General features: G+C 48.8%; 1 protein-coding gene across 9 annotated transcripts; it reads right to left on the minus strand.

Moving 5' to 3' along the window:
* Nucleotides 1-233: 233 nt before the first annotated feature.
* TGIF2 (TGFB induced factor homeobox 2) lies at nt 234-21127 on the minus strand. 9 transcript variants are annotated; one of them, XM_036418418.2, is made up of 3 exons: nt 21011-21127; nt 15725-15950; nt 234-2896 (listed from the first exon to the last, which is right to left on the minus strand). In XM_036418418.2, the coding sequence occupies exons 2-3, from the start codon at nt 15914-15916 to the stop codon at nt 2375-2377; spliced, it is 714 nt and encodes a 237-aa protein (XP_036274311.1). In that variant the 5' UTR covers nt 15917-15950; nt 21011-21127; the 3' UTR covers nt 234-2374. The 9 variants fall into 9 exon arrangements, with proteins under 9 accessions (XP_036274311.1, XP_036274309.1, XP_036274308.1 ...); XM_036418416.2 differs by having other exon boundaries at nt 15725-15933; nt 20916-21091; XM_036418415.2 differs by having other exon boundaries at nt 20916-21091.
* Between the last annotated feature and the right edge of the window lie 811 nt (nt 21128-21938).

Consider the following 21938-nt stretch of genomic DNA (forward strand, 5'->3'; position numbering starts at 1 on the left):
TGATCCCAGGGAAGACTGGTCCAGTTTGGGCTGCATATGCCCCCTGCACACTGTGATGAATGGGATATGGAACAGGGTTGAGGACAAGGAAGTAAGGCTACAGAATGTACACTTATAGGTGGTTACTAGAGAGGCTAAAAGGTAACGCAGAGAAGAACTCAGCAACTGCCTCATCTCCAGGTTGAGTCCTGGGTCACAGTGGATCAATCTGTTTCTACTTGAAAAACAAAACAAAACCGAAAACAGTTTTATTTGACAAAAGACAAAAACGAAACTTATTTACAGTAGTTTTCTGCTCAAATTACTTCAATGGGATAACTGTGCTTCTCCTCCAGGTTTATCTCACAACCAAACAGGCAGAGGCTGCCCCACCCCTAGCCTCTCTATCTTGCACAAAGGGGAGAGGGGAATGCCAACCAGAATTCAGCAGCATGGCTCCCACACCCTCGCCACCTCCACTGCTCAGTGCACCGTGGAAGGAAAAGTCCCACCCCAGCCCAATACACTTCCAAAGTCCCCTGCTGAAAGCATCTTACAACAGTCACACCAGAGCGGGCTCACAGACATGGGCGGGGTAGCAGAGGCTGGGCAAACAGCAGCGTCAACTAATCTTGAAGCTGCCACACTCATGTTCATTTTTCCCCAGCTGGGCTAGGAGAGTGAGAATCCCTGATCCCCTTCCCACCCACCCAGGGCATGGAAGAAGAGGGCACAGGATGAGGGAGCACGCAAAAGAGCTTAGGAAACTTGCCCACTCAGAGCAAAGCTTCCTTTCTGTAAATACTAATCCCCACACTCACAGCAAGAGGTGGGCTAAACCACTCAGAAATGAGGATGCCTTCCCGAAGTCTTCAGAGATCGGCCCAGAAAGGACAGAATACCTGTTTCTGCCTGTCTCCTGGTCAGACCTGACCACGTCAGCCAACACCAAGTAACTTTCCCCCTTGTGCCTGACCTGGAAACTTCAGGCAACTACAGGCTGGGGCTCCTGACCTGTCTTTTGGCCCAGTAACGGTATTATTCAGAACAAAATATTTTGGCTAATAATAACCTAGGATTAGTGTTTCTTAGGATATATAGAGATGGGGTATACTGCTGTTGAGCACTCTCAGCAATGAAAAAACAAAAAACGAGGAGGGAGGAGAACAAGACCAACTGTGATCTGTTTGCTTTGAAGTTCAGGGCAGGGGCCTCTGCAACTCCAATTTAAAGAAAGGTGCAACACAAAAACACACGGTGAACGGGCTTCGTAATTTCCAACCCCAGCCTCCTCCAAAGACAGTTCCTCGGGCAGCTGGTGGCAGGAAACGATTCCCTGCTTCCTCCAGGAACAGTTCCTGCCACCACCGTGGGAAAGCTGCCAGTAGATGGAGCTTTTGATGTTCTGGCCACTAATCCAAGTTCCTAAAGGCTGCAGGGCAAAACTTTAAAGGATAAAGGGGAAAACATTAAAGGAAAAAAAACAACAAACAAAACACCCTACTGCCTCAGTCTAGCTTACATCTCTCCCCCCACCCCCAAAAGTACAGTAAAAACAGAAATATAAAAAAACACCTCTCCAGTTTTATCATCCTTCTCTGCTCTGTGCCTAGAAAGTTTGGTCAGATTCTCTGTTGGACCCTCTTGCTGGCTTTGTCTTTATCCTCCTTCGGTTCCTGACCCAGAAAAGCCAAAGCCTGTAAGTCTTTTCCACCTTTTTTGGATAAACCAAACCAATAATAAAATAACCATTAGGAATTTTGCAGAGATTTAACTGGTCCCCCAAACAAAAATACTCCTTCCTTGTAAAACAATCACCTGTTGTAGTGGTGGATCACTCCCAGTTCATCAGACTCGGTCACACAATGCACTCCTATCCCCACACCTGGGCTCGTGGCCCCCATGAATGCAGAACACAATGAAAAGGGAGAAATGAACACTAAGTTTGACAAAAACCTGAATATCCAACTGGAGTCCGTTCTGTTATATCTGCTGGGTTCCTCTTTTGTTCACACTTAATGAACTAGGAAAGCCCACACTCGGTTTAACAGAGCAGCCAGCTCAGGAGCAACCTGGACCCGGCAGGTTTCCTGTGCGCAGCCCAGGGAAGCAGCTGGAACGAAGGCGTCCTGTGGGTTCTCTGGAGAAGTAGCAGCACCATGCCTGTCTCCGTTCTCTTGGTCTCCTCACCTGAGGAGGCCTGGAGAAGGCAGTCAACAGAGGAGAGGTCCCATCACAGTGCAGTGACACCAGTGAGTGTCTTCCTGCTGAAGATCCTGGACAGAGGAGATGATCCTGATGTCTGGCAGTGAACCAACGAGAACTCTGTATAAAAGGAACCAAAACAAACCCAGGACAGCTGGCTCGAGCTTCGAGCACCCCTGTGGGCAGATGCCTACTTGGGGTTTTCAGAGACAAAGGGGATGGGAGTGTGCAGTAACGGCAGCGACAGGTCCTGCTGCTTCTGAAGCTCCATCTCAGCAGCCCTCTGTAGTGCCACCTCCACCAGGAGCCGGAAGCTGCTGAAGTCCTCCTTGTCCTGCTCTGGGGGTGTGGGTGGTGGTGTGTTGAAAAGTCCACCGGTGGGGCTTCCGGCTTCAACCCTGGTCACCAGTGAGAGAGTGTTGCCAGGGGTCACCAGGGATTTGGGGGGTTCCAGCTCCCCTTGTGGGAAGGGAGCCGCTGGCTTTTCCCCCTGGCCTGGGTGGCGTGGCATGGAGCACACAGACAAGGAGAGCACATTGGTGGGGGCTGGTACAGACACAGCCAGCAGCGAGGGGCTGCTGCCACGGGGGAGGGCCACATCTGAAGCCTTGCCCCCTCGGCGGGAAATGGTGTATTGGTTGGGATCTTGGCCATCCTTCCGAAGCATGTCTGGGAGAAGCCGCCGCCGAGCGTTGATGAACCAGTTACATATCTGAAATGAGTATAAGAGACTATGATCAGCTCACTCAATTAAAACCAGCTATGAAGCACCTATGTCAGGCCCCATAATATAATAGTAAATGACATATACACAACCAATCCTCAGAAAGGTTCATGTTGGGAAGAAATCATACAAATGAATATAAAATTGCAACAATGATCTATCCAATGAAGGGAAGGTACAATGTTGTGCTGCTGGAGACCCAATCTAGTCTTTGTGGACTCAGGGTGGTACTCTCCGAGGACATGCTCCTAAATTGAGATCTGAAGAAAGAGTAGTTTAGGTGGGAAGGGAGAGGAATGTTCAATTTAGGGGGGATCAACATCTAAAAAGACCCTGTAACAAGTGGAAGCAGAGTGCCTCTGAGGAGCTCAGACAAGGAAGAGCTTCGCTCCGATGGCTGGAGCTAAGAGTGGTAACTTAGAGCTTCCTCTATGGTGGGTATTTGGTTCTTTATTCTAAGAGTGATGGGGAGTGTAGGAGGGTTTTAAGCAAAACAGCAACTAGCTATAGAAGGTGTGATGAGATGACAAATGTTTGTTCTATTTGAAAAACTGGAAATGAGAGGACCTGGTGCCAAGGTGATTCACTCCTAAATTTCTATAAAGATACCAAAGAATGTCAGATAGAAGAAAATGACTGTTTCCAGGCAAAACTAGGATCAGTGGCTCCAGTTAAATGTGCATTCAACCAGTATCCTGAAGTCTTTTTTATACATGCTGCTCAGAAAGCTCCCATTTAACCTTGACCCCATTCCCATCTAATTCACTGTTTATTTTTATTTTATTTTTTTTAATATATATTTTATTGATTTTGTACAGAGAGGAAGGGAGAGAGATAGAGAGCTAGAAACATCGATGAGAGAGAGTCATCGATCAGCTGCCTCTTGCACACCCCCTACTGGGGATATGTCCGCAACCAAAGTACATGCCCTTGACCGGAATCGAATCCAGGACCCTTCAGTCCCCAAGCCAACGCTCTATCCATTGAGCCAAACCGGTCTCGGCTAAATCACTGTTAGATCAATCTCTTTGGACCTATGTATGAGGCATCAAATTTCTCACTGTTAAGAGTTATGATGCTGCCAGAACCGGTTTGGCTCAGTGGTAGAGCGTCGGTCTAAGGACTGAAGGGTCCCAGGTTCGATTCCGGTCAAGGGCATGTACCTTGGTTGTGGGCACATCCCCAGTAGGGGGTGTGCAAGAGGCAGCTGGTCGATGTTTCTCTCTCATCGACGTTTCTAGCTCTCTATCTCTCACCCTTCCTCTCTGTAAAAAATCTATAAAATATATTAAAAAAAAAAAAAAAGAGTTATGCTGCAAAGCCAAGACATATCTAGTGCCCTGACTTCATCTTTTTTTTTTTTAATATATTTTATTGATTTTTTTTGCAGAGAGGAAGGGAGAGGGATAGAGAGTTAGAAACATCGATAAGAGAGAAGAAACATCAATCAGCTGCCTCCTGCACACTCCCTACTTGGTATGTGCCCACAACAAGATACATGCCCTTGACAGGAATCGAACCTGGGACCCTTGAGTCCGCAGGCCGATGCTCTATCCACTGAGCCAAATCGGTCAGGGCTGACTTCATCTTTTTAACAGCTTCATAGCTCTCCCACCCATTCTCTTCACTAGTTGTCACTTCTCTTTCTAAAATGCAATGACTGTTGCCCTAGTCAGTTTGGCTCAGTGGATAGAGCATCAGTCTACAGACCAAAGGGTGTCAGATTGATTCCAGTCAAGGGCACATACCTTGATTGCAGGCTCCTCCCCAGCCTGGGCCCTGGTCAGGGTGCGTGCAGGAGGCAACCAATCAATGTGTTTCTCTCACATCGATGTTTCTGTCTTTCCCTCTCTTCCACTCTTTGAAAAAAAATCAGTGGAAAAAAATATCCTCTGATGAGGATTAAAACATAATATAAATAAATAAATAAATAAATAAATAAATAAACAAATAAAACGCAATGACTGTTATCCCTATTCTAGAAACTGCCATTGTTTCCGTCTGCTTACAGGGTCAAGTCTAGATACCCAATCCTGGTGTTAAATCCTCCCCTGCCATGACCTCTATTTCCAACCCTTGTATTCTTTCTTTAGCATGTGAAATTGCTCACCAGACCTTCATCAGGCCCTGTGCTGTTTTTTTTTGTGTTTTTTTTCCCCTTCCTTAAATAGCTCCATGATGCCTTTTGCACATCACCTTTCTTTTTTCTGAAGTGTCTGCTTTTCCACCTGAGAATGGCTACTCTAAGCCTTAGCTGATCTAAGATATCAGCAATAGGGCCAGAGGAGAGGAAATGGATTCAAAACACCTCGCTGGTCCAGGCACCGAAGGGTTGTGGGTTCAATCCCTGGCCTTGTCCAGCATGTGCAGGAGACAACCAATGCAGAAAGCAACCAATCGATGTGTTTCTCTCTCTGCCTCTTCCTCCCTCTCTTCCACTCTCTCTAAAAAAAAACGATGGGGGAAAAATATCCTCAGGTGCCGAAACTGGTTTGGCTCAGTGGCTAGAGCGTCGGCCTGCAGACTGAAAGAAAGGTCCCAGGTTCCATCCTGGTCAAAGGTATGAACCTTGGTTGCGGGCACCTCCCCAATAGGGGGTGTGCAAGAGGCAGCTGGTTGATGATTCTCTCTCATTGATGTTTCTAACTCTCTATCCCTCTCTCTTCCTCTCTGTGAAAAATCAATAAAATATATTTTAAAAAAAATAGATTCTCCTCGCCTGCCCCTGCCCCACGGCTGCCTCTCAGACATGGCTGGAAACTTTTGTGGGAACTTGAGGGTCTGCTGAATCAAGTGATGAAGGCTTAGATCTGGATGTGTTGAGTTAGTATAGGGCTGGGGTGTTGATCTGTGAGTGCCTTGGGTGAAGCCTGGATGAGGCTGGTTGACCTATTTGGAAATGTCTTTTGTGTGAAATGTATCATTGGGCATGTGGTGGTATTATTGATATGAGAAAATGCTAAGTAACTGATTTACTATCTGAAAAGGGATTTACTATCGGGGAAAGGGAGGGAGGAAGAGACTGAACATAAACTGCACCTATGGATGAGGACAATGGGGGATGGGGAGGGGGCGGAGGGTGGGGTGGGAACCTGGTGGAGGGGGGAAGAAATGAGGAACCTTTGTAACAATATGAACAATAAAGATTGATTTATTTAAAAAAAATAGATGTTTCTAACTCTCTATCCCTCTCTCTTCCTCTCTGTGAAAAATCAATAAAATATATATTTTTTCTAAAAAAAAAAAAAAGGCATAGCTTGGTGGTTGAGCATCAATGATCCAGGAAGTCATGGTTCAATTCTCAGTGAGAAACATGTCCAGGCTTGATCCCTAGTGTGGAGTGTGCAGGAGGCAGCTGGTCAATGATTTTCTCTCATCATTGATGTTTCCATCTCTCTCCCTTTCCCTTCTTCTCCAAAATAAAAAATATATTTAAAAAAATGAAATAAAACGGGAGTGGGAACCATTTTTTTTTTTCCTGTCAAGGGCCATCTGGAGATTTATAACTTCATTTGAGAGCCATACAAAATTATCAACTTAATAATTAGTCTGCTATCTTTAGTCAAACATTTAATTCACCCCTAATACCTTGGCAGGGCCAGACCAAATGATTTCACAGACTGCACATTTTCCGGTTGAACATTCTCCATCCCTGATCTAAAAGATAAACCACTCATATTCTCTTTTCTCTCCGTTACTCCTAATGGCCTGGAAATGTGGCAAGACATCCTACAACAACTCATCTGAGCATTATTTTAAAAGTTATGGATTAGGCTAGAAAATAGTTTTAGTTGCAAGATTTAGTTGAAACCGGTTTGGCTCAGTGGATAGAGCGTCGGCCTGCAGATTGAAGGGTCCTGGGTTTGATTCTGATCAAGGGCATATACCTTGGTTGTGGGCACATCCCCAGTAAGGGGTGTGCAGGAGGCAGCTGATTGATGTTTCTAGCTCTCTACCCTTCTCCCTTCCTCTCATAAAAAATCAATAAAATATATTTAAAAAAACAAGAACATAAAACAAACAAAATAATTAACTCTTTCCTTAAGTAGGCAAATACAACCCCCTATTATTTCCCCCAAGTTGTCCTTCCTCTTGGAGGGGTCACCAAAGGGGAAAAACAACCTAATAACTTTCTTGCTATCTCAGAGGTAGCAAGACAGAAGAAACATTAAGAGACTATGGATATTGGGTGTGGGGCATGGTGGGCGTGGCCTGGTAGGAAAGTATCTATGTATATCTGGGCTTCTTTCTGAGAATTTTGGCTGTGAAGAGTTTTCCAATAGCTTCCAATTACCGAGCACTACACATCTTCAAATTTTCTTCTCATAATTACATCACGTCTATGACTTTGATCAATTCCTATTTTATTGATGAACATTTGTAAAGCTCAGCCTGGAGAGTCAGGCAGGAGTGTCCACCTCTAGCCATGGATCCCCAAGCCTGGGCCTCTGAACCTGGAGGAGTAGGAGCCCCTCCTCTCTGGACCTCCCTCAGGCTGTCCCAGGGCCGCAGAGCCCATCTTACTTTATTCATTAAAACAGTCAGGTGAGAACTTTTCACTTTCCTATTGCTCTCCCTTTCAAGGCTGCATGCTTACTCAGATAATACTTATGTGTGTTCATATTATGTGCCAGGCCTAGTTCTTAGTACTGGTGATGCCCCCCTTTGTGAATTAAACAGACGTGCACTCTGCCTGTGGTGCTTGTAGTCCACCTGGTTGTGGAGACTGGCAATGAACAAATATGACAAGGGACACCAGTAAGTGTCAGGGAGGAGACAGACAGGAATAAAAGCATAGAATATAAAGATAAGAGAGACTATCAGAGACAAGGGTCTGGGAAGGCTAAGACCTAAAGGATAAGAAAGCCAGCCTTGCCCTAGTTGGTTTGGCTCAGTGGATAGAGCGTTGGCCTGCGGGCCGAAGGGTCCTAGGTTCCATTCTGGTCAAGGGCATATGCCTGGGTAGCGGGCTCAGTCCAACGTGCAGGAGGCAGTCAATCAGTGATACCCTCTCATCAATGTTTCTAGCTCTCTCTTCCTCTCTGAAATAAAAATATATTAAAAAGAGAGAGAAAAAAGCCAGCCTTTTAGAAAGCTTAGGGAAAATGTTCTAGACAGAGGGAACAGCAAATGTCAAGGTGCTGAGGCAGGAAAGGGTTTGGCTTAAGAAACTAACAAAAGTAGGCAGGGCTGATCCCACTAGGTCAGAACACCATGGTAAAATACTAAGGTCCCAGTGATTCCCAGTCAGAGCACATGCCCAGTTTGTGGGCTTGATCTCCAGTAGGGGGCATGCAGGAGGCGGCTGATCAATATGTGGATGTTTCTATCTGTCTCCCTCTTCTTTCCTCTCTGAAGAAAAAAAAAAGACTAAAGGCTTAAACAGTGGCTTGACCTGAATTCCACTCTAGGTCCTTCTCTTGGTCCAGTCTCCTCTCACTGTTTATCCACAGATAAGCGCAGAGCATGCACCAGGAGAAAGAAAAGATGTGAACTCCTCCCCTTCACCTCCTGTGCACTGGCATACTGGGAACTGTGTGGGCTGCAGCTCCAAACATTCCTCTAATGTTCATGGAATCAATCAAAGGCCCAGCTCTCCTCAGGGCTCCTGTATCAATTCTATCCCTGACCATCGCCTTTCTTGGTCAATACCTTGGCAAGCCCTTGGTTACCATCTTCCTATAAACTCTGTCTCTACACAGCCACCTATAACAGGAGCTGGTGCCTGGAGTTGGCATGGGTCTCTGCCTAGCAGACTATAGCTGCATCCATGTCACAGGTGATCCAAGGACAGTTCTAGGGCCCTGGCTCTGTCAGGATGGGAAAGATCAAGCTTCTCACTTATCCCTTTGCACCTCCATAGACCAACCAGTACAATTGAGAACATAGCCCCCTACGATTTTCCCCAGCTCCTTCTCAGACACTGGCTGCGCTGAATCCTGGCAAGAGCTGCAAGGGATCCGCAAGGATAAGGCTGAACAACTGGATGCAATGAAGGGAGGGAACTAACTAAGCACTCTGGACACCGGCTATCATGTCAGCCATCTCACTTGCATTATTATTTTGCATACAAGCCTGAAAGGGTAGTGAGCAGTGACCCCAAAGCACCAAAGGGGAAACTGGAACTCAAAGAGAAGAAAGAACTTGCCCAAAGTCACACAGATTCCCGAGTATAAATCTGGGATTCAAACCCAGGTCTCCTGGCTTTAAGGTCCCTAATGCTATTCTTACTCTCTTTGCTCTGTTTTACAAGAGGTACAGATGGCTGGATAATCATATCATAATCCTAAAAAAAAAAAAAAAAGCAAATATTGTTGAACCAAAACATGTCAAGTGTTGCTCTGAACATTTCCCATCTAATTATTCATTTAATCTTCAACAATTTATGAAATAGGTTCTGTGAGAATCTCATTTTATTTGAACTGTTGAAGAAACAGACCCTAATCAGAGGTTCAGAAACTTGCTCAAGGTCACCTGTGCAAACAGATCTGGTCCAGGCAGCCTGGTTCTGGGCAGGTGAAAGGACTGAAAAGAATCAGCCTATGGCCTTTTCCCCTTGATCAATTGCTCCCATCTCTCTGTTCACACTGTCTCCTTAGTTACCTATGCTCCGGGAGAGCACTGCACCTCTCCACCTTTCCCCTGTATGCAGGGGAAACAGATCACAGTGACCTGGGTCAACGGAGATAAGGAAGAGTATTTCTGTTGAGAAAGAAGCCTTGGGGAAGGGAATCTGGGCGTGTTCTCACAGCTGCGAGGGCATCTAGCCCCTAGTTGCACCTCCCATTTTGGCTTATAATTCTGACAGCAGAAATACACACACACACACACCTGCAACATATTCCCCTCAATCTGCAGAAAACTTGGCAGACTACTGTCTGTTTTGTCTTCTCACCGGATAGAAATGCACAGCTGAGGGGGCTGGGTAAGCGCAGGAGGCCTGAGTGCACCACCAATGCCAGTTGCAGAGCATGTGACTCACTCCAACTCTTAAGTCCTTGGGGAGGAGGTAGTAGGAAGAATGCCAAGGTGAATTCTGTGATTGATTCGGCAAAACAGACTGGGTGCCTGAAAGCCTGTCTCCACCATAAAACAGGGCCCTGTCCCAAGGGCTGTCCCCCTGTCAGTCTTTTTATCTTTTTTATCAGTGGCTGAGATGAAGGACAAGGGAGGACTCAGTGTGGCATATGGGAGGGGAGGGGCTAGGAAGTGGATGAAGGCCATGAGGATCAGAGCAGGGCATTTGACAAGGCAGCACAGAGCTTTAATTTTAATGTGTTTGCAGCTGGCAAAGACAGAAACAAAAGCAGGGAAAGGGAAGTGAAGACCTGGAGAGGCCTTTCCCAAACTTCGTGGTACCTTCATTCGTGTTGTGACCACCACATTCAAGTGCTCTTATGGGCAGGCTGGCTTTGTTAAAACCACCTTGAGGGCACTTTTAAGAAACAGCTATTTTGGCCCTGGTCGAGTAGCTCGGTGGTTGGTGTAGAGAGTCATCCCACTACGCCAAGGTTGCAGGTTCTATCCCTGAGGGCACATACAAGAATCAACCAACGAATGCATAAGTAAAACAAAAGTCAGTGTTTTTTTCTCTCTCTAAAGAACAAAAAAAAAAAAAGAGGAAAGAAAAGAAATAGCTACTTCTCACCTGCTTTATAGATCTGTTGGGGAAGAGGGCAAGTCAGAAATGTGTGTTTTTTAAGCTCCCCAGAGTTCTTCCACTCAGGCTTAGGATCCAATGGTTTAACCCACTGGTATAACTTGTCCTTGTGGATCAAGCCCTTTATTTAAGCAAATAAGCTTACATAGAAGCTCAAAAGATATACGTCCAGATGGAGGGCCCTGAGGTGGGGAGTCGAGGTTGCTGGAAGGAAGAATGGGGAGGCAGTTAGCTCTGGCATCGGAGTAAGGAGAGCAGCTTCAGAGGGTAAGGTGTCGCTGAGTGTGGGGCCAGGCCACACCTTGCCACAGAGCAGGCCACTACAGCAGGCTCCTTTCTTACCTGTTTGGTTCCCCGTACCAAGGGACTGCTGCCCTTACCTCCCCGTTCCGTCAAGTCTGTGAGGACTCCATTCGTTCACAGGCTGCTTCCTGGAGAAGCCTTTCAGACACCGCATTGGCATTTGATTGGGTTAAATTCTTAGTCTTTTAAATAATGTCTTCCCTCCCGAGGCTAGCCAAGGGCAGGGAGTTTCCAGACACAGCACTGAGCCTGGAGCAGAGCATACCCCCAGTCAGTACTACGGTATGAAGGAATGGGGCCAGGACCTCCCTGCTACACTCACCTTCCCTCCCCAACACAGCCCCTCAGACCAGAGGGTGTGTGTGTGTGTGTGTGTGTGTGTGTGTCAGGGACCACTGAAAAATCCTTCACAAATGACCTTTTAGTTGGCCTCACCATCCCACCTGCCTAGCCCTGGGCAAGTACCAGCAAACCAGTTAGTTAAATGACTCATTGACTTGCTAATGAGATAGCTCCTGGGCGGTTAAAAGAGACAATCAAAAGAGATGTCCCCAGGGAAAAAGGAAAACAGACCTTGGCAAATGCTATGCTTGTTGAAGCCAGGTGATTTGTACCAAGGGTTCATTAGAATATTCTCTTTTTTATGGATACAGTATTTGCAAATATTTTAAATAATGAAGTCTTAAAAATTAAATACACTGAACAGACCGTCCAACCTCAGAGAGAAGGCAGGGGGTGGGGTGGGGAAGTAAGAGATCAACCAAAGGATTTGTATGCATGGATATTAGCATGCATGGGCGTGGACACCAGGTGTCAATCAGGGAAAAAGGCGAAATCTGTAATACTTTAAGTAACAATAAAAAATACTAAAAAAAATAAAGGGCATTTAAAAACAAACAAAAAATTAAATACAGGAAAGAAATATTTCCAGGAACTTAAGCCCATTATTCCTGATTGATGAGCCACATTTCCTTACTTCTGAGGTCCTGCCTGTTGACATTTCCAACACTTTTCGTTTTCTGTCACTTCAATAATTATTTCTGAAGCATCTACCAGATACTCGGTACTGAGCTAAACACTGAGATATAGTGATAAATGATATCAGGCTTCCAGAGTTTAGTGTGTTGTAAAAAGCAATTATTGTCAAGGATCCAAATGCTGACCCAGTCCTAGTGCTGTGGGAAGGCAGTGGTCCTCATGGGTCTGGAGTCTCCCTGGTCAGATGGGAGCAAAGTGGTCTGGGGCAGTGGTCGGCAAACTGCAGCTGGCGAGCCACATGCTGCTCTTTGGCCCCTTGAGTTTTTAGCAAAGGCTTAGGAGTACTCTAATTAAGTTAATAACAATGTACCTACCTATACAGTTTAAGTTTAAAAAATTTGGCTCTCAAAATAAATTTCCATCATTGTACTGTTGATATTTGGCTATGTTGACTAATGAGTTTGCCGACCACTGGTGTGGGGTATCCATTGGTGTGGCAGGAATATGGAGAGGGGTGCCAGGGATGAAGCTGGCTCTGCAGATAGGGGCAGGTGATGTTGTCATTAGGTTGGCAGAAGCCATCGAGGGGTTTTAATGTTAAGTAGAGGGGTGACAAGTGATCAGACAAGGATAAGTTGGACCAGATAGAAAAGAAGCCTTATGTATAGGAACTGGTGATGGACTACATAAGCTCAGAAAGAGCTATCAAGGGGAGCCCTTCTAAAAGAAAGAGTCAGCCGAAACCGGTTTGGCTCAATGGATAGAGTGTCGGCTTGCGGACTCAAGGGTCCCGGGTTGGATTCCGGTCAAGGGCATATACCTTGGTTGCGGGCACATCCCCAGTAGGGGGTGTGCAAGAGGCAGCTGATCTATGTTTCTCTCTCATCGATGTTTCTAATTCTCTATCCCTCTCTCTTCCTCTCTGTAAAAAACCAATAAAATATATATTTTTAAAAATGTTTAAAAGAAAGAGCTAGCTTGGAGATGTTATCAAGGAAATGTAAGGTGCCCGTAAGACCTCCAAGCAGAGTGTACTCTGGGGATTCACAGTACACTTCCCATCAGGGAGTGCCAGGTGCTTCCCACTGCTTTTGAACTCTGGGCATGACTCTAGTGCTGGGTGGCCACTGGAACTCCTCCTACGCCTTCCTCAGAAGTCTCCGGCTAACCCTTGCCCCAGACCTACATTTCTCTAAGTGGGATCTGGGGATATGCTGTCCTAGGGACCCACTGGTTCTCCACAAGAACACTATGGCTTTGTGTTTCTGTTGGGAATATGACAGGAGCGCCATGGCCTGGGGCAACCAGACTTGCTCAACCCCAGTCAGTGCCTCTGTCACACCACATACCACAGCCCAGTCAGCACACCACCATCTGCTTATAATAATGCAGTTAGATGGAATCTCACTGGTTTTACATTCATTTACTTTGGAAAAGTAAATGTATTTTATATTTTTTAGTGGAGTATAAGAGCAAAACCGAGTGTATTTTATAGTGGAGTATAAGAGCAAAACCGAGACATTTTTTTACCCAGTTTTCAATTTGTACATAGTTAAGTGATGTGATAATATAAAAATATTTTCAAAGAGAAACACCACATGACCTCACTCATTTGTGAATAATAAAGATCATTATAAACTGATGAACCAAAAGATAGATACAGAGACAGTAAAGCAATAAGCAGATTGTCAAATTTCAGTGGGGAAGGGAGGAGGATCTGGGGGAGATAATAGATCAACTGAAGGACTTGTATACATGCATATAAGTACAACCAATGGACATAAAGCTCTGGGAAGGGAAGGGATGGGTGGGAAGGAGGGAGGGGGGAAAATAAAATAAAATTAAAATTAAAATATATATATATATTTTCTTTAAACTGGAAACAGTGTCCCTGGCAAAAAGCAATTTCATTACTGTGTGACCTGTGGTTTGCCAGTGCAGGTATGAGGCACAGCAGGAACACACATCTAGGCTGGGAAAAGCAGATGCTTTCCAAAGAACATGCTTAAGCGGAGTGACCCAGGATCAGAAAGGCCAGGAAGAAGCCTGGAGGCCCAGAGGGCTCCAGGCAGGAAGAACTGAGAGAGGAGGCTGCTGAGTACTTCAGGAGTTTGGACTTTATCCTGAGTCAGTAGGGTCTGAGGCGTGTGTGACATAATCAGAATTGCACTTTAGTGTTCAAGAGAATGGACTTAAAGGAACATGGTAGGAGGCAGGAATACCAGCAAAGAAGCTATCTAGGTAATACTGGCTCTCAGGCTCCAGGGCAGCTCAGAAGCCCTGCCCTGGCTCTCTGCTTTCTGTCTCAGCAGTGATCACTTTTTGCAAACATCAGTGACCAAGTCTTTCCTGCTACTTCATCCAAGAATACATACTCCTTGAGGGTAGGAATGCGCCTGGTTCCTCTCTGGGCTCCTAACTCTGTCCAGCATAGAGATGGGCATAGTAGAGTGCTTGGCAGTACACTGTAAGGAGCTCGGCACGGCCAGACACCCGGGGTCACTCCAAGACCTATGATCTAGGAGAGATGAGATAAAGGGAAGCAGAAGCACCGACTCTGCCAAACACCTCACAGTGCGCCTTGAATTCTTTTCTGTCCCTCCTCCTCACACACTGTGAAAATGCTACAACCACCTCCCCTTTCAGGAGGGGAGACTCAAGGCTCAGTGAGGAGGCAGTGACATGGGATCTGAATCGGGGTTTGTAACGGTTTGTAACGCTAATGCCTTTCTTTTTTTCCTTTTTCTTTTTTAAATATATTTTATTGATTTTTCACAGAGAGGAAGGGAGAGAGATAGAGTGTCAGAAACATTGATCAGCTGCCTCCTACACACCCCCCACTGGGGATGTGCCTGCAACCAAGGTACATGCCCTTGACCGGAATCGAACCCAGGACCCTCCAGTCTGCAGGCTGATGCTGTATCCACTGAGCCAAACTGGTCTTGGCTAAAGCCTTTCTTGTAGGCAGACTCCAATGAACCGCTGCCCAGCGAGTGTAAGTCAGGTGACAGGAGTTCTGAGGAGGGACACTTCATGGAGGAGGGACAAGAGCTGGGAAGACCTGGGAGGCTCACAGGGGGACAAGGGAAGGAGGGAGACACCATATCATGGATTGGAGAAGTGGTTTGGGAAAGGACAGAAGTGGAAAGAGGGGTGGGCCTTTGCTCCGCTGAGGCCCTGCTCTGTCTCCCAGGTAGGTGAGAGCCAAACTAGAGGCAAGGCAGACCGGGTGTCTCCTGCCTCAACACTTATACAAAACACCTAGATGTCGGCAAGTGAGGCAATATCTTGCACTTTGACAAATACCTTATGAATGTACTCAAAGCACCTTCACATCCAGTTCTGAATCTCTTCCTCACAACAGTTCAGTCAGGCAGGAGAGGATCGGTACCCCGACTTTATAGATGGGGAAATCAAGATGTGGTCCACAGCTTCTATGTAGCAAAACTGGGTTTTGGAAGCCAGAATCTCTGACTTTTGCCCTTTCTTTGGCCATGATTCCAACCCCATTTTAACCACACTGCAGGTCACCAGCTGTCCCCTGCAACCAAGTCACCATCCCAGCATCACTCTGGGCTGGAGCCCAACTCCACACACTCAATGCATTCTCACCTTCCCACGGCCTCCAGTGTTAACGAGACACCTAGACACCGATACAATTCCTTGTCTCTTCAGAACTCAAAAAAAATCTGAAATCTACTGCAATGACCTCATGTCACTGTTCTCCTTTGTGGCAGGGGGACTGGGCATTCTCATCAGACCAAAGAAGAAACTGAGGCCCCGAGAGGGAGGTGACCAGCCTACGGCCACACAGTGAGTCAGTGATAGGGCTGGGAGAGGACTAGAACCCAGGTCTTCTGCTGCCCCCTCCTCACCTGCAGCACAGACAGGTTGGTTTGTCCGGAGAGGCTCAGCTTCTCCTGCTCAGAGGGGTAGGCGTTGTAGCGGTGCAGGTACAGCCAGTCGCGGAGGATCTTCACGGACTCCTTGGGCAGGTTCCCTCTGCGCTTCCTCTTGCCTGTCAGGGAGAGGAGGCCTTCGTCCTCACCCAGGTCGCTGTCTGACATGATGTCCTGCGGCTAAGCTGGATCTCAGGCAAGCCTGGAGCAAGTGACAGAGGGGATGGGGACATTATGTTATTACCATGCATTGCCTCTCACCCTCTTCCTATTCTCTAAACACACCATTATTAGAGCCTGGGACACCAGAACTATGGGGAAATTGCAATTCAAAGCCTCAGGCCATACCACAGCCTAGGCAACCTAGAAGGGAGGAGTCCAAAATGCCTCTATTTCAGGAGATGACTACTGAACTAAATAGCAGTTTTTTTTTTTTTTTTTTAAAGTTTCTCCAATTAGTTTACATTTAATATTACTTTGTATTAGTTTCAGGTGTACAGCATAGTGGTTAGACAATCATTTACTTTACAACATGTTCCTTGCAAATGGCAGTTCATTAATAAGCAATACCAGCCTAGAAATAATTAGTTACTATTGAGATCCCTTTTCCATGTTCTGTATAGAGCATTTTTCATTTATTATCTCATTCTAACCTCACAAAGCTCTTGTAAGGGGGGTACTACTATTATCATCATTTTATAGATGAGCAAACCAAGGCCCAGAGAGATTAAGAAAGCCACCTAGACCCTAACCAGTTCGGCTCAGTAGATAAAGCATCAGCCTGGTGACTGAAGGGTCCCAGGTTCTATTCTGGTCAAGAGCATGTACCTTTGTTGCAAGTACATCCCCAATAGGAGGTGTGCAGGAGGCAGCTCATCGATGTTTTTCTCTCATTGATGTTTCTAACTCTCTATCCCTCTCCCTTCCTCTCTGTGATGAAAGCCACCTAAGACATTATGGCTCTTAAATAATTACCATGTGACCCAGTAATTTCACTCCTAGGTACCCAAAACAAATGGAAACCTATGTCCACATGATTGTACACAAACGTTTATAGCAACATTATTCATTAACAGCAAACGGGTGGAACTCTGGTTGGGTAATTCAAGTGGGTTAGACCAGTGGTCGGCAAACTCATTAGTCAACAGAGCCAAATATCAACAGTACGACGATTGAAATTTCTTTTGAGAACCAAGTTTTGTCAACTTAAAGTTCTTCTAACGCCACTTCTTCAAAATAGACTTGCCCAGACTGTGGTATTTTGTGGAAGAGCCACACTCAAGGGGCCAAAGAGCTGCACGTGGCTTGTGAGCCACAGTTTGCCAACCACAAGGTTAGATTGTCAACCTGATATGCCAAAGGTTTTGGGTTTAATACCAGTCAGGGCTCATAAGAGTCAATTGATGTTGATTTCTGTCTCCCTTCTCTTTCTCTCTCTCTCAAATCAATCAGTAAATAAAATAAAGCAAAAAGTGGAAACAATCAAGTGTCTATAACTGACGAATGGATAAATAACATGAGGTCTACCCATATAGTGCAAAATTACTTGGCCATAAAAAGGACTGGAGTCCTGATCCATGCTACAATATGGATGAAAACTTGAAAATATAATGCTAAGTGAAAGAAACCCATTACAAGGAACACACATTATATAATTCCATGTTAATGAAATGTCCAGAATGGGCTGGGAAGGGTGATAGATAAAGGGAGTTGGAGGTTTTCTGAGGTGATAAAAATGTTCTAAAATTGGCGGTGGTGATGTTTGGATAATTATGAATATACAGTTCACCATTGAACAATGTGGAGGTTAGGGGTGCCAAGCCGCACACAGTTGAAAAACTGCAAATAACTTTTGACTTCCCCAAACTTGGCTGTCCCCCAGTATTTACAGGAGATTGGTTGATACCCAAATCTGGCAGAGGCTCAAGTCCCCTAATAAGATGGTGTAGATCAATGCATCCATGGACTTCCAAGTCACAGATGGAAGACAGTATGGTATTTTATTTATTTTTTTAAAATCCTTCACCTGCCGAAACCGGTTTAGCTCAGTGGATAGAGCGTCGGTCTTCGGACTGAAAGGTCCCAGGTTCGATTCCGGTCAAGGGCATGTACCTCGGTTGCGGGCACATCCCCAGTAGGGGGTGTGCAGGAGGCAGCTGGTCGATGTTTCTCTCTCATCGAAGTTTCTAGCTCTCTGTCCCTCTTCCTTTCTCTCTGTGGAAAATCAATCGAATGTATTTTTTTAAAAAATATCCTTCACCTGAGCGTTTGTTTTTATTGACTTTTAGAAAAAGAGGAAGGGAGGCAGAGAGGGAAGGAGGGAGGGGAAAAAAAGAGGGAGAGAAAAATTGGTCCTGTATGTGGGGCCAGGATCGAACACGAAACTCAGGTATGTGCCCTGACCAGGAATAAAACCCAAAACCCTTCGGTGTACTGGACTATGCTCTAGTCAGCTGAGCCACCCAGCCAGGGCCAGGTACTTATTGAAAAATTCCACACATAAGTGGACCCACACAGTCCAAACCAGATTGTTTAAATTTCAACTGTACTAAAAACACTGCCTTGTTCACTTTAAATTGGCAAGTTCTACGGTACATGAATTATATCTCAATAAAGCTGTATGGCAAAGAAAACACATCCAGGATATCGCATGTATAGGGTAGTGCGTTTGGATCAAGGTAATTTGGTCCCCACCCTTACTCCATGACATCTTGCTTCCCAGGTCTCCCAAGATGTCAGCAAACTATCAGTCACCACGGTCCTATAGCAATCCATGTATTACTGTGCACCTACTGTGTGCCCTGCTGAGTGTTGAAAAGTGCAATTCCTACAGGTTGTCTCTCATACATTCATTCTCCTTTGTGATCTAGCTCCTGGCTTGGTCTCAGAACAAACTCCTCAAAAAATCGTAATAAATGAGCAAGGCCGGAGCTCTGGTCCCTCCAACCTGGCTACCTAACATTGGGCAAATGTCTTTCCTCCCCTTCTGAGGCTTGAGCCCCCACAACCAATGAAAGGTGTTTCCCCAGACAACCTCAGATGCTCAGCACCCTGACAAACTTCTTGTTCACACATGCAAAAGAGATTTACATTTTTAAACCAAAAGTTCCAGGCCAAGCTGATGCCAGAATCTCAAGACTCCTCCCTTCTAGGCCTTTTAACAGTTCCCCAGGAGGCTGGGCCAACAGACTCTGGCATTTCCCAGGTTTTGTTTCCTCGGCTTGGGCCAGAGCCCAGATAACTGGGCTGGGTAGGCCAGGCTTTCGAGGGAAGAGTCCACCCTCCCAGCCAGGCCACCTGGAGGTGAGACAGGCATTGATTAGAGGTGCCACTCCTCAGAGAGCGCCAACAATCCGCCAACAATCCGACTGCTTTGTGAAGTCAGGTGTCTGCAGTTTCGCTGGCTGGGACAGTCTGGATCTGGGTTAAGGGATGTATGCAGCCCTGGCAGGCTGGGAGTTTACTCAAGGTTATCTGTACAAATTCCACCCAGGCTGCTGCAGCCAAGTGCCAGACTGTAGGGTTCCAGGGTCGGCCAGTGGAACGACCCCTCCAGTCTGTCTACATAGGCCTCTCCACCACGGCGTCCTGCAGCTCAGCCCACTCACAACCCGGCGAGGGATCCCACGTATACACCCCACAATCACACCAGACAACTGTCTCTGCAACAGCAACCAACTCCCTCAGCCCCTGGAATCCCCATAAAACTCGCCGACAGATACAGCAGCCCCTCAGTGTACACATCCCACCCCTGGCGCGATCGACCGGTACCCACACCACCAGCCCAGCTCCTGAAGAGGAGCCCACCCACGAACTCCAACCTACCCGACCCGCCCACCCACGATCTCTCGGGCTAGGAAAACTCCAGATGTCATCACGTCAGTCTTCAGTGCTTATCCCAACTGGCCTGAGGGAGCAAGCTCGCCACCTACCAGTACCCGGTGCACCCCGCTGCACACCCTGCAAGCCGCCGACCTGCAGCCCCTCCCGCACCAACTTTCTGACAACCGTCCGGCCGGAGGGACCCTCCCCGGGCCGCGCAGCGGCCACATGCCCCGCGGTTCACACAAAGCGCGCAGACCCCCGCCCCGCGGCCCGCACCGGTCCGACCGAGCACATGGCTCCGGGGCGGCGGGGACTCCCCGGCCTGCGCGGGGGCGCCGCACCCTTCGCCCCCCCAGCCCCGCGTCAGCACGGGCGCCCCCAGCTCACCCGCGGGCCCGCAGTCCGGAGGGGCGGGGGCTCTGGGAGAAGAAAAACTCACGTGTCCGTCCCGGGGCAGGAAAAAGTTTGGTTCCCACCCCCTTCCCCCGCGGATCGGCGCCGACGGACTCTTCGGGGCGCGGGGCGGCCGAGCCTGCGCGCTCGGCTTTGTGCTCGGAACTCGGCCCAGAGGGGGAGGGGAGCGGAGGGGAAGGGAGGGGAGGGGGCTGGGCTCTCACCTCCGCACCGCCGCCCCCCTTAACTCCCCCCACCACCAACCCGACCTGCGCCCGGACTCCATGTTGTCGGCCGCCCCCTACCCGGGAGAGCGAGCGTTTCCCCCGCCGGAGGCTCGGCTCTCGCTCGGCCCGCCCGAGGGTCCCGGCGCGCACAAACTTTCTTCGGGCCGCCAGCCCCCCGAGCCCCGCTTCCCGGACCCGCCGGGGAGTGACAGATGCCTCGGAGACAGACTTTCCTTTGTTCCAAAGGAAAGGGGAACTCGCGCGGGCTCCCCGGCCCTCCCGGCCCGGGCCCTGCCCGCCGCCCCCACCCGCAGCTGTCACTCTGCGCGGCCCCTCGCCGCTCCGCGGCCGCGGCGGGGGCGGGGGGCGCCGGCGGTTAGCAACGTGCACTTTTCAAACCAAACACCCGCCCCCGCGCGCTCACCCCGGCGGGGCCAGGGGCGGCCCGTCTGCCATGGTGGGATCCTAGGAAGCTGGGTCCCCCGAAAGGTCCCCAAACGAGTTTTCTGTCCGGGTGGGGGGTGGGGCACCCCCTACCGGCCCCCGCCGGCGCCCGCGGCCGGGACTCCCAAACACCCCCGAGCTCACACACCCACCATCGCACGCGCCAGGACGACGCCACCTCCCCCTCCTGCCCCGAAAGAAGAAGAAAAAAAAAACTTTCCAAGTTGTCCGCGCGCCCCCCGCCCCTCATCCGCTGCGCTCCTGCGCCCCGCACTGACTTTCCCGAGCGGCGTTTCCGTCCACGCGGCCTGGGGCTCCGGGTCCGCGGCGCCGGGGCCGGGGGCGGGGGGCGCGGGGGGCGCGCGCCGCGTACCTGCCGGGCCTGACACTCGGCCTGACAGCTCGCGGCTGGAAAGCACCTCGCGGCCTGACGTCAGATCCCCTCTCCCCCGCCCGCCCCCGCCGGCCGGCCCTCCCCCACGCCCGCCCGCCCTGAGGCAGAAAACAAACTTGGTGCGGAGCGCCGCCGCGAGCTACGCACACCCCCCGCGGGGCGGGGCGCGCGGCCCCCGCGAGGGGCTTGGTCCCGCCCACCGTGCGGAGGGGGCGGGGCCGGGCACCTCCTTCCTGCGCCCCCCCCCCTCAGGAATGCCGCAAGGCCCCGCCGCTGGAGTGGTGGGAGCCCCGGCTCTGGGGAGTGCGCTTGGGGGCAGGAAGTGGCCCGCACCTCCTTTCCGAGCGCGCTTCCGGGGCGCCTACTGTGTGTTTCAGGTTGAGGTGGGCGGAAGGGGGCAAGGCCCACTGCGTGGAGGAGAAATAATGTAAATTCTGACATTTGTCATCCTCCCGTCACTAAGATCTTCCCGCTGGCGGTGTGGTTACGCCCATTGCACAGAGAGGAAACTAAGGCCTGGTTAGTGCCGGGATTTACCCCCAGCTGGTAAGGACCCGGCTCTGAATGCAGCCCCTGTTCGTTCTGCCCACCAGGGCCCAAGGCTTCTCCTGACACCATCGCAAAATGGGTAGCCCTGGGGTCTAGCTCCCAATGGCGGCTGGAGGTAAAAGCTACCAGTGGCGAAGGAGTGTTTGTAATGGCGGAGGACGCTGAGGAGGCACTTCAGGTGTGTCTAACCCGGGAGTCTAACCCGGCTGCTGGGGTAGGTGCTAGTGCCCATCGGCTTCTGATTTGCCCATGAGCTTCAGAGAGGCTCTTGCTTCTTGTCATACAGTCAACCAGTGTCATCCAGCCCGGGCGGATCCCACAGCGGAGCTGGAGCCACGGCCTTCCCCCATTGAGACAG

This window comes from Pipistrellus kuhlii, unplaced genomic scaffold (assembly GCF_014108245.1).
Source record: "Pipistrellus kuhlii isolate mPipKuh1 unplaced genomic scaffold, mPipKuh1.p scaffold_m20_p_6, whole genome shotgun sequence".
NCBI lineage: Eukaryota > Metazoa > Chordata > Mammalia > Chiroptera > Vespertilionidae > Pipistrellus > Pipistrellus kuhlii.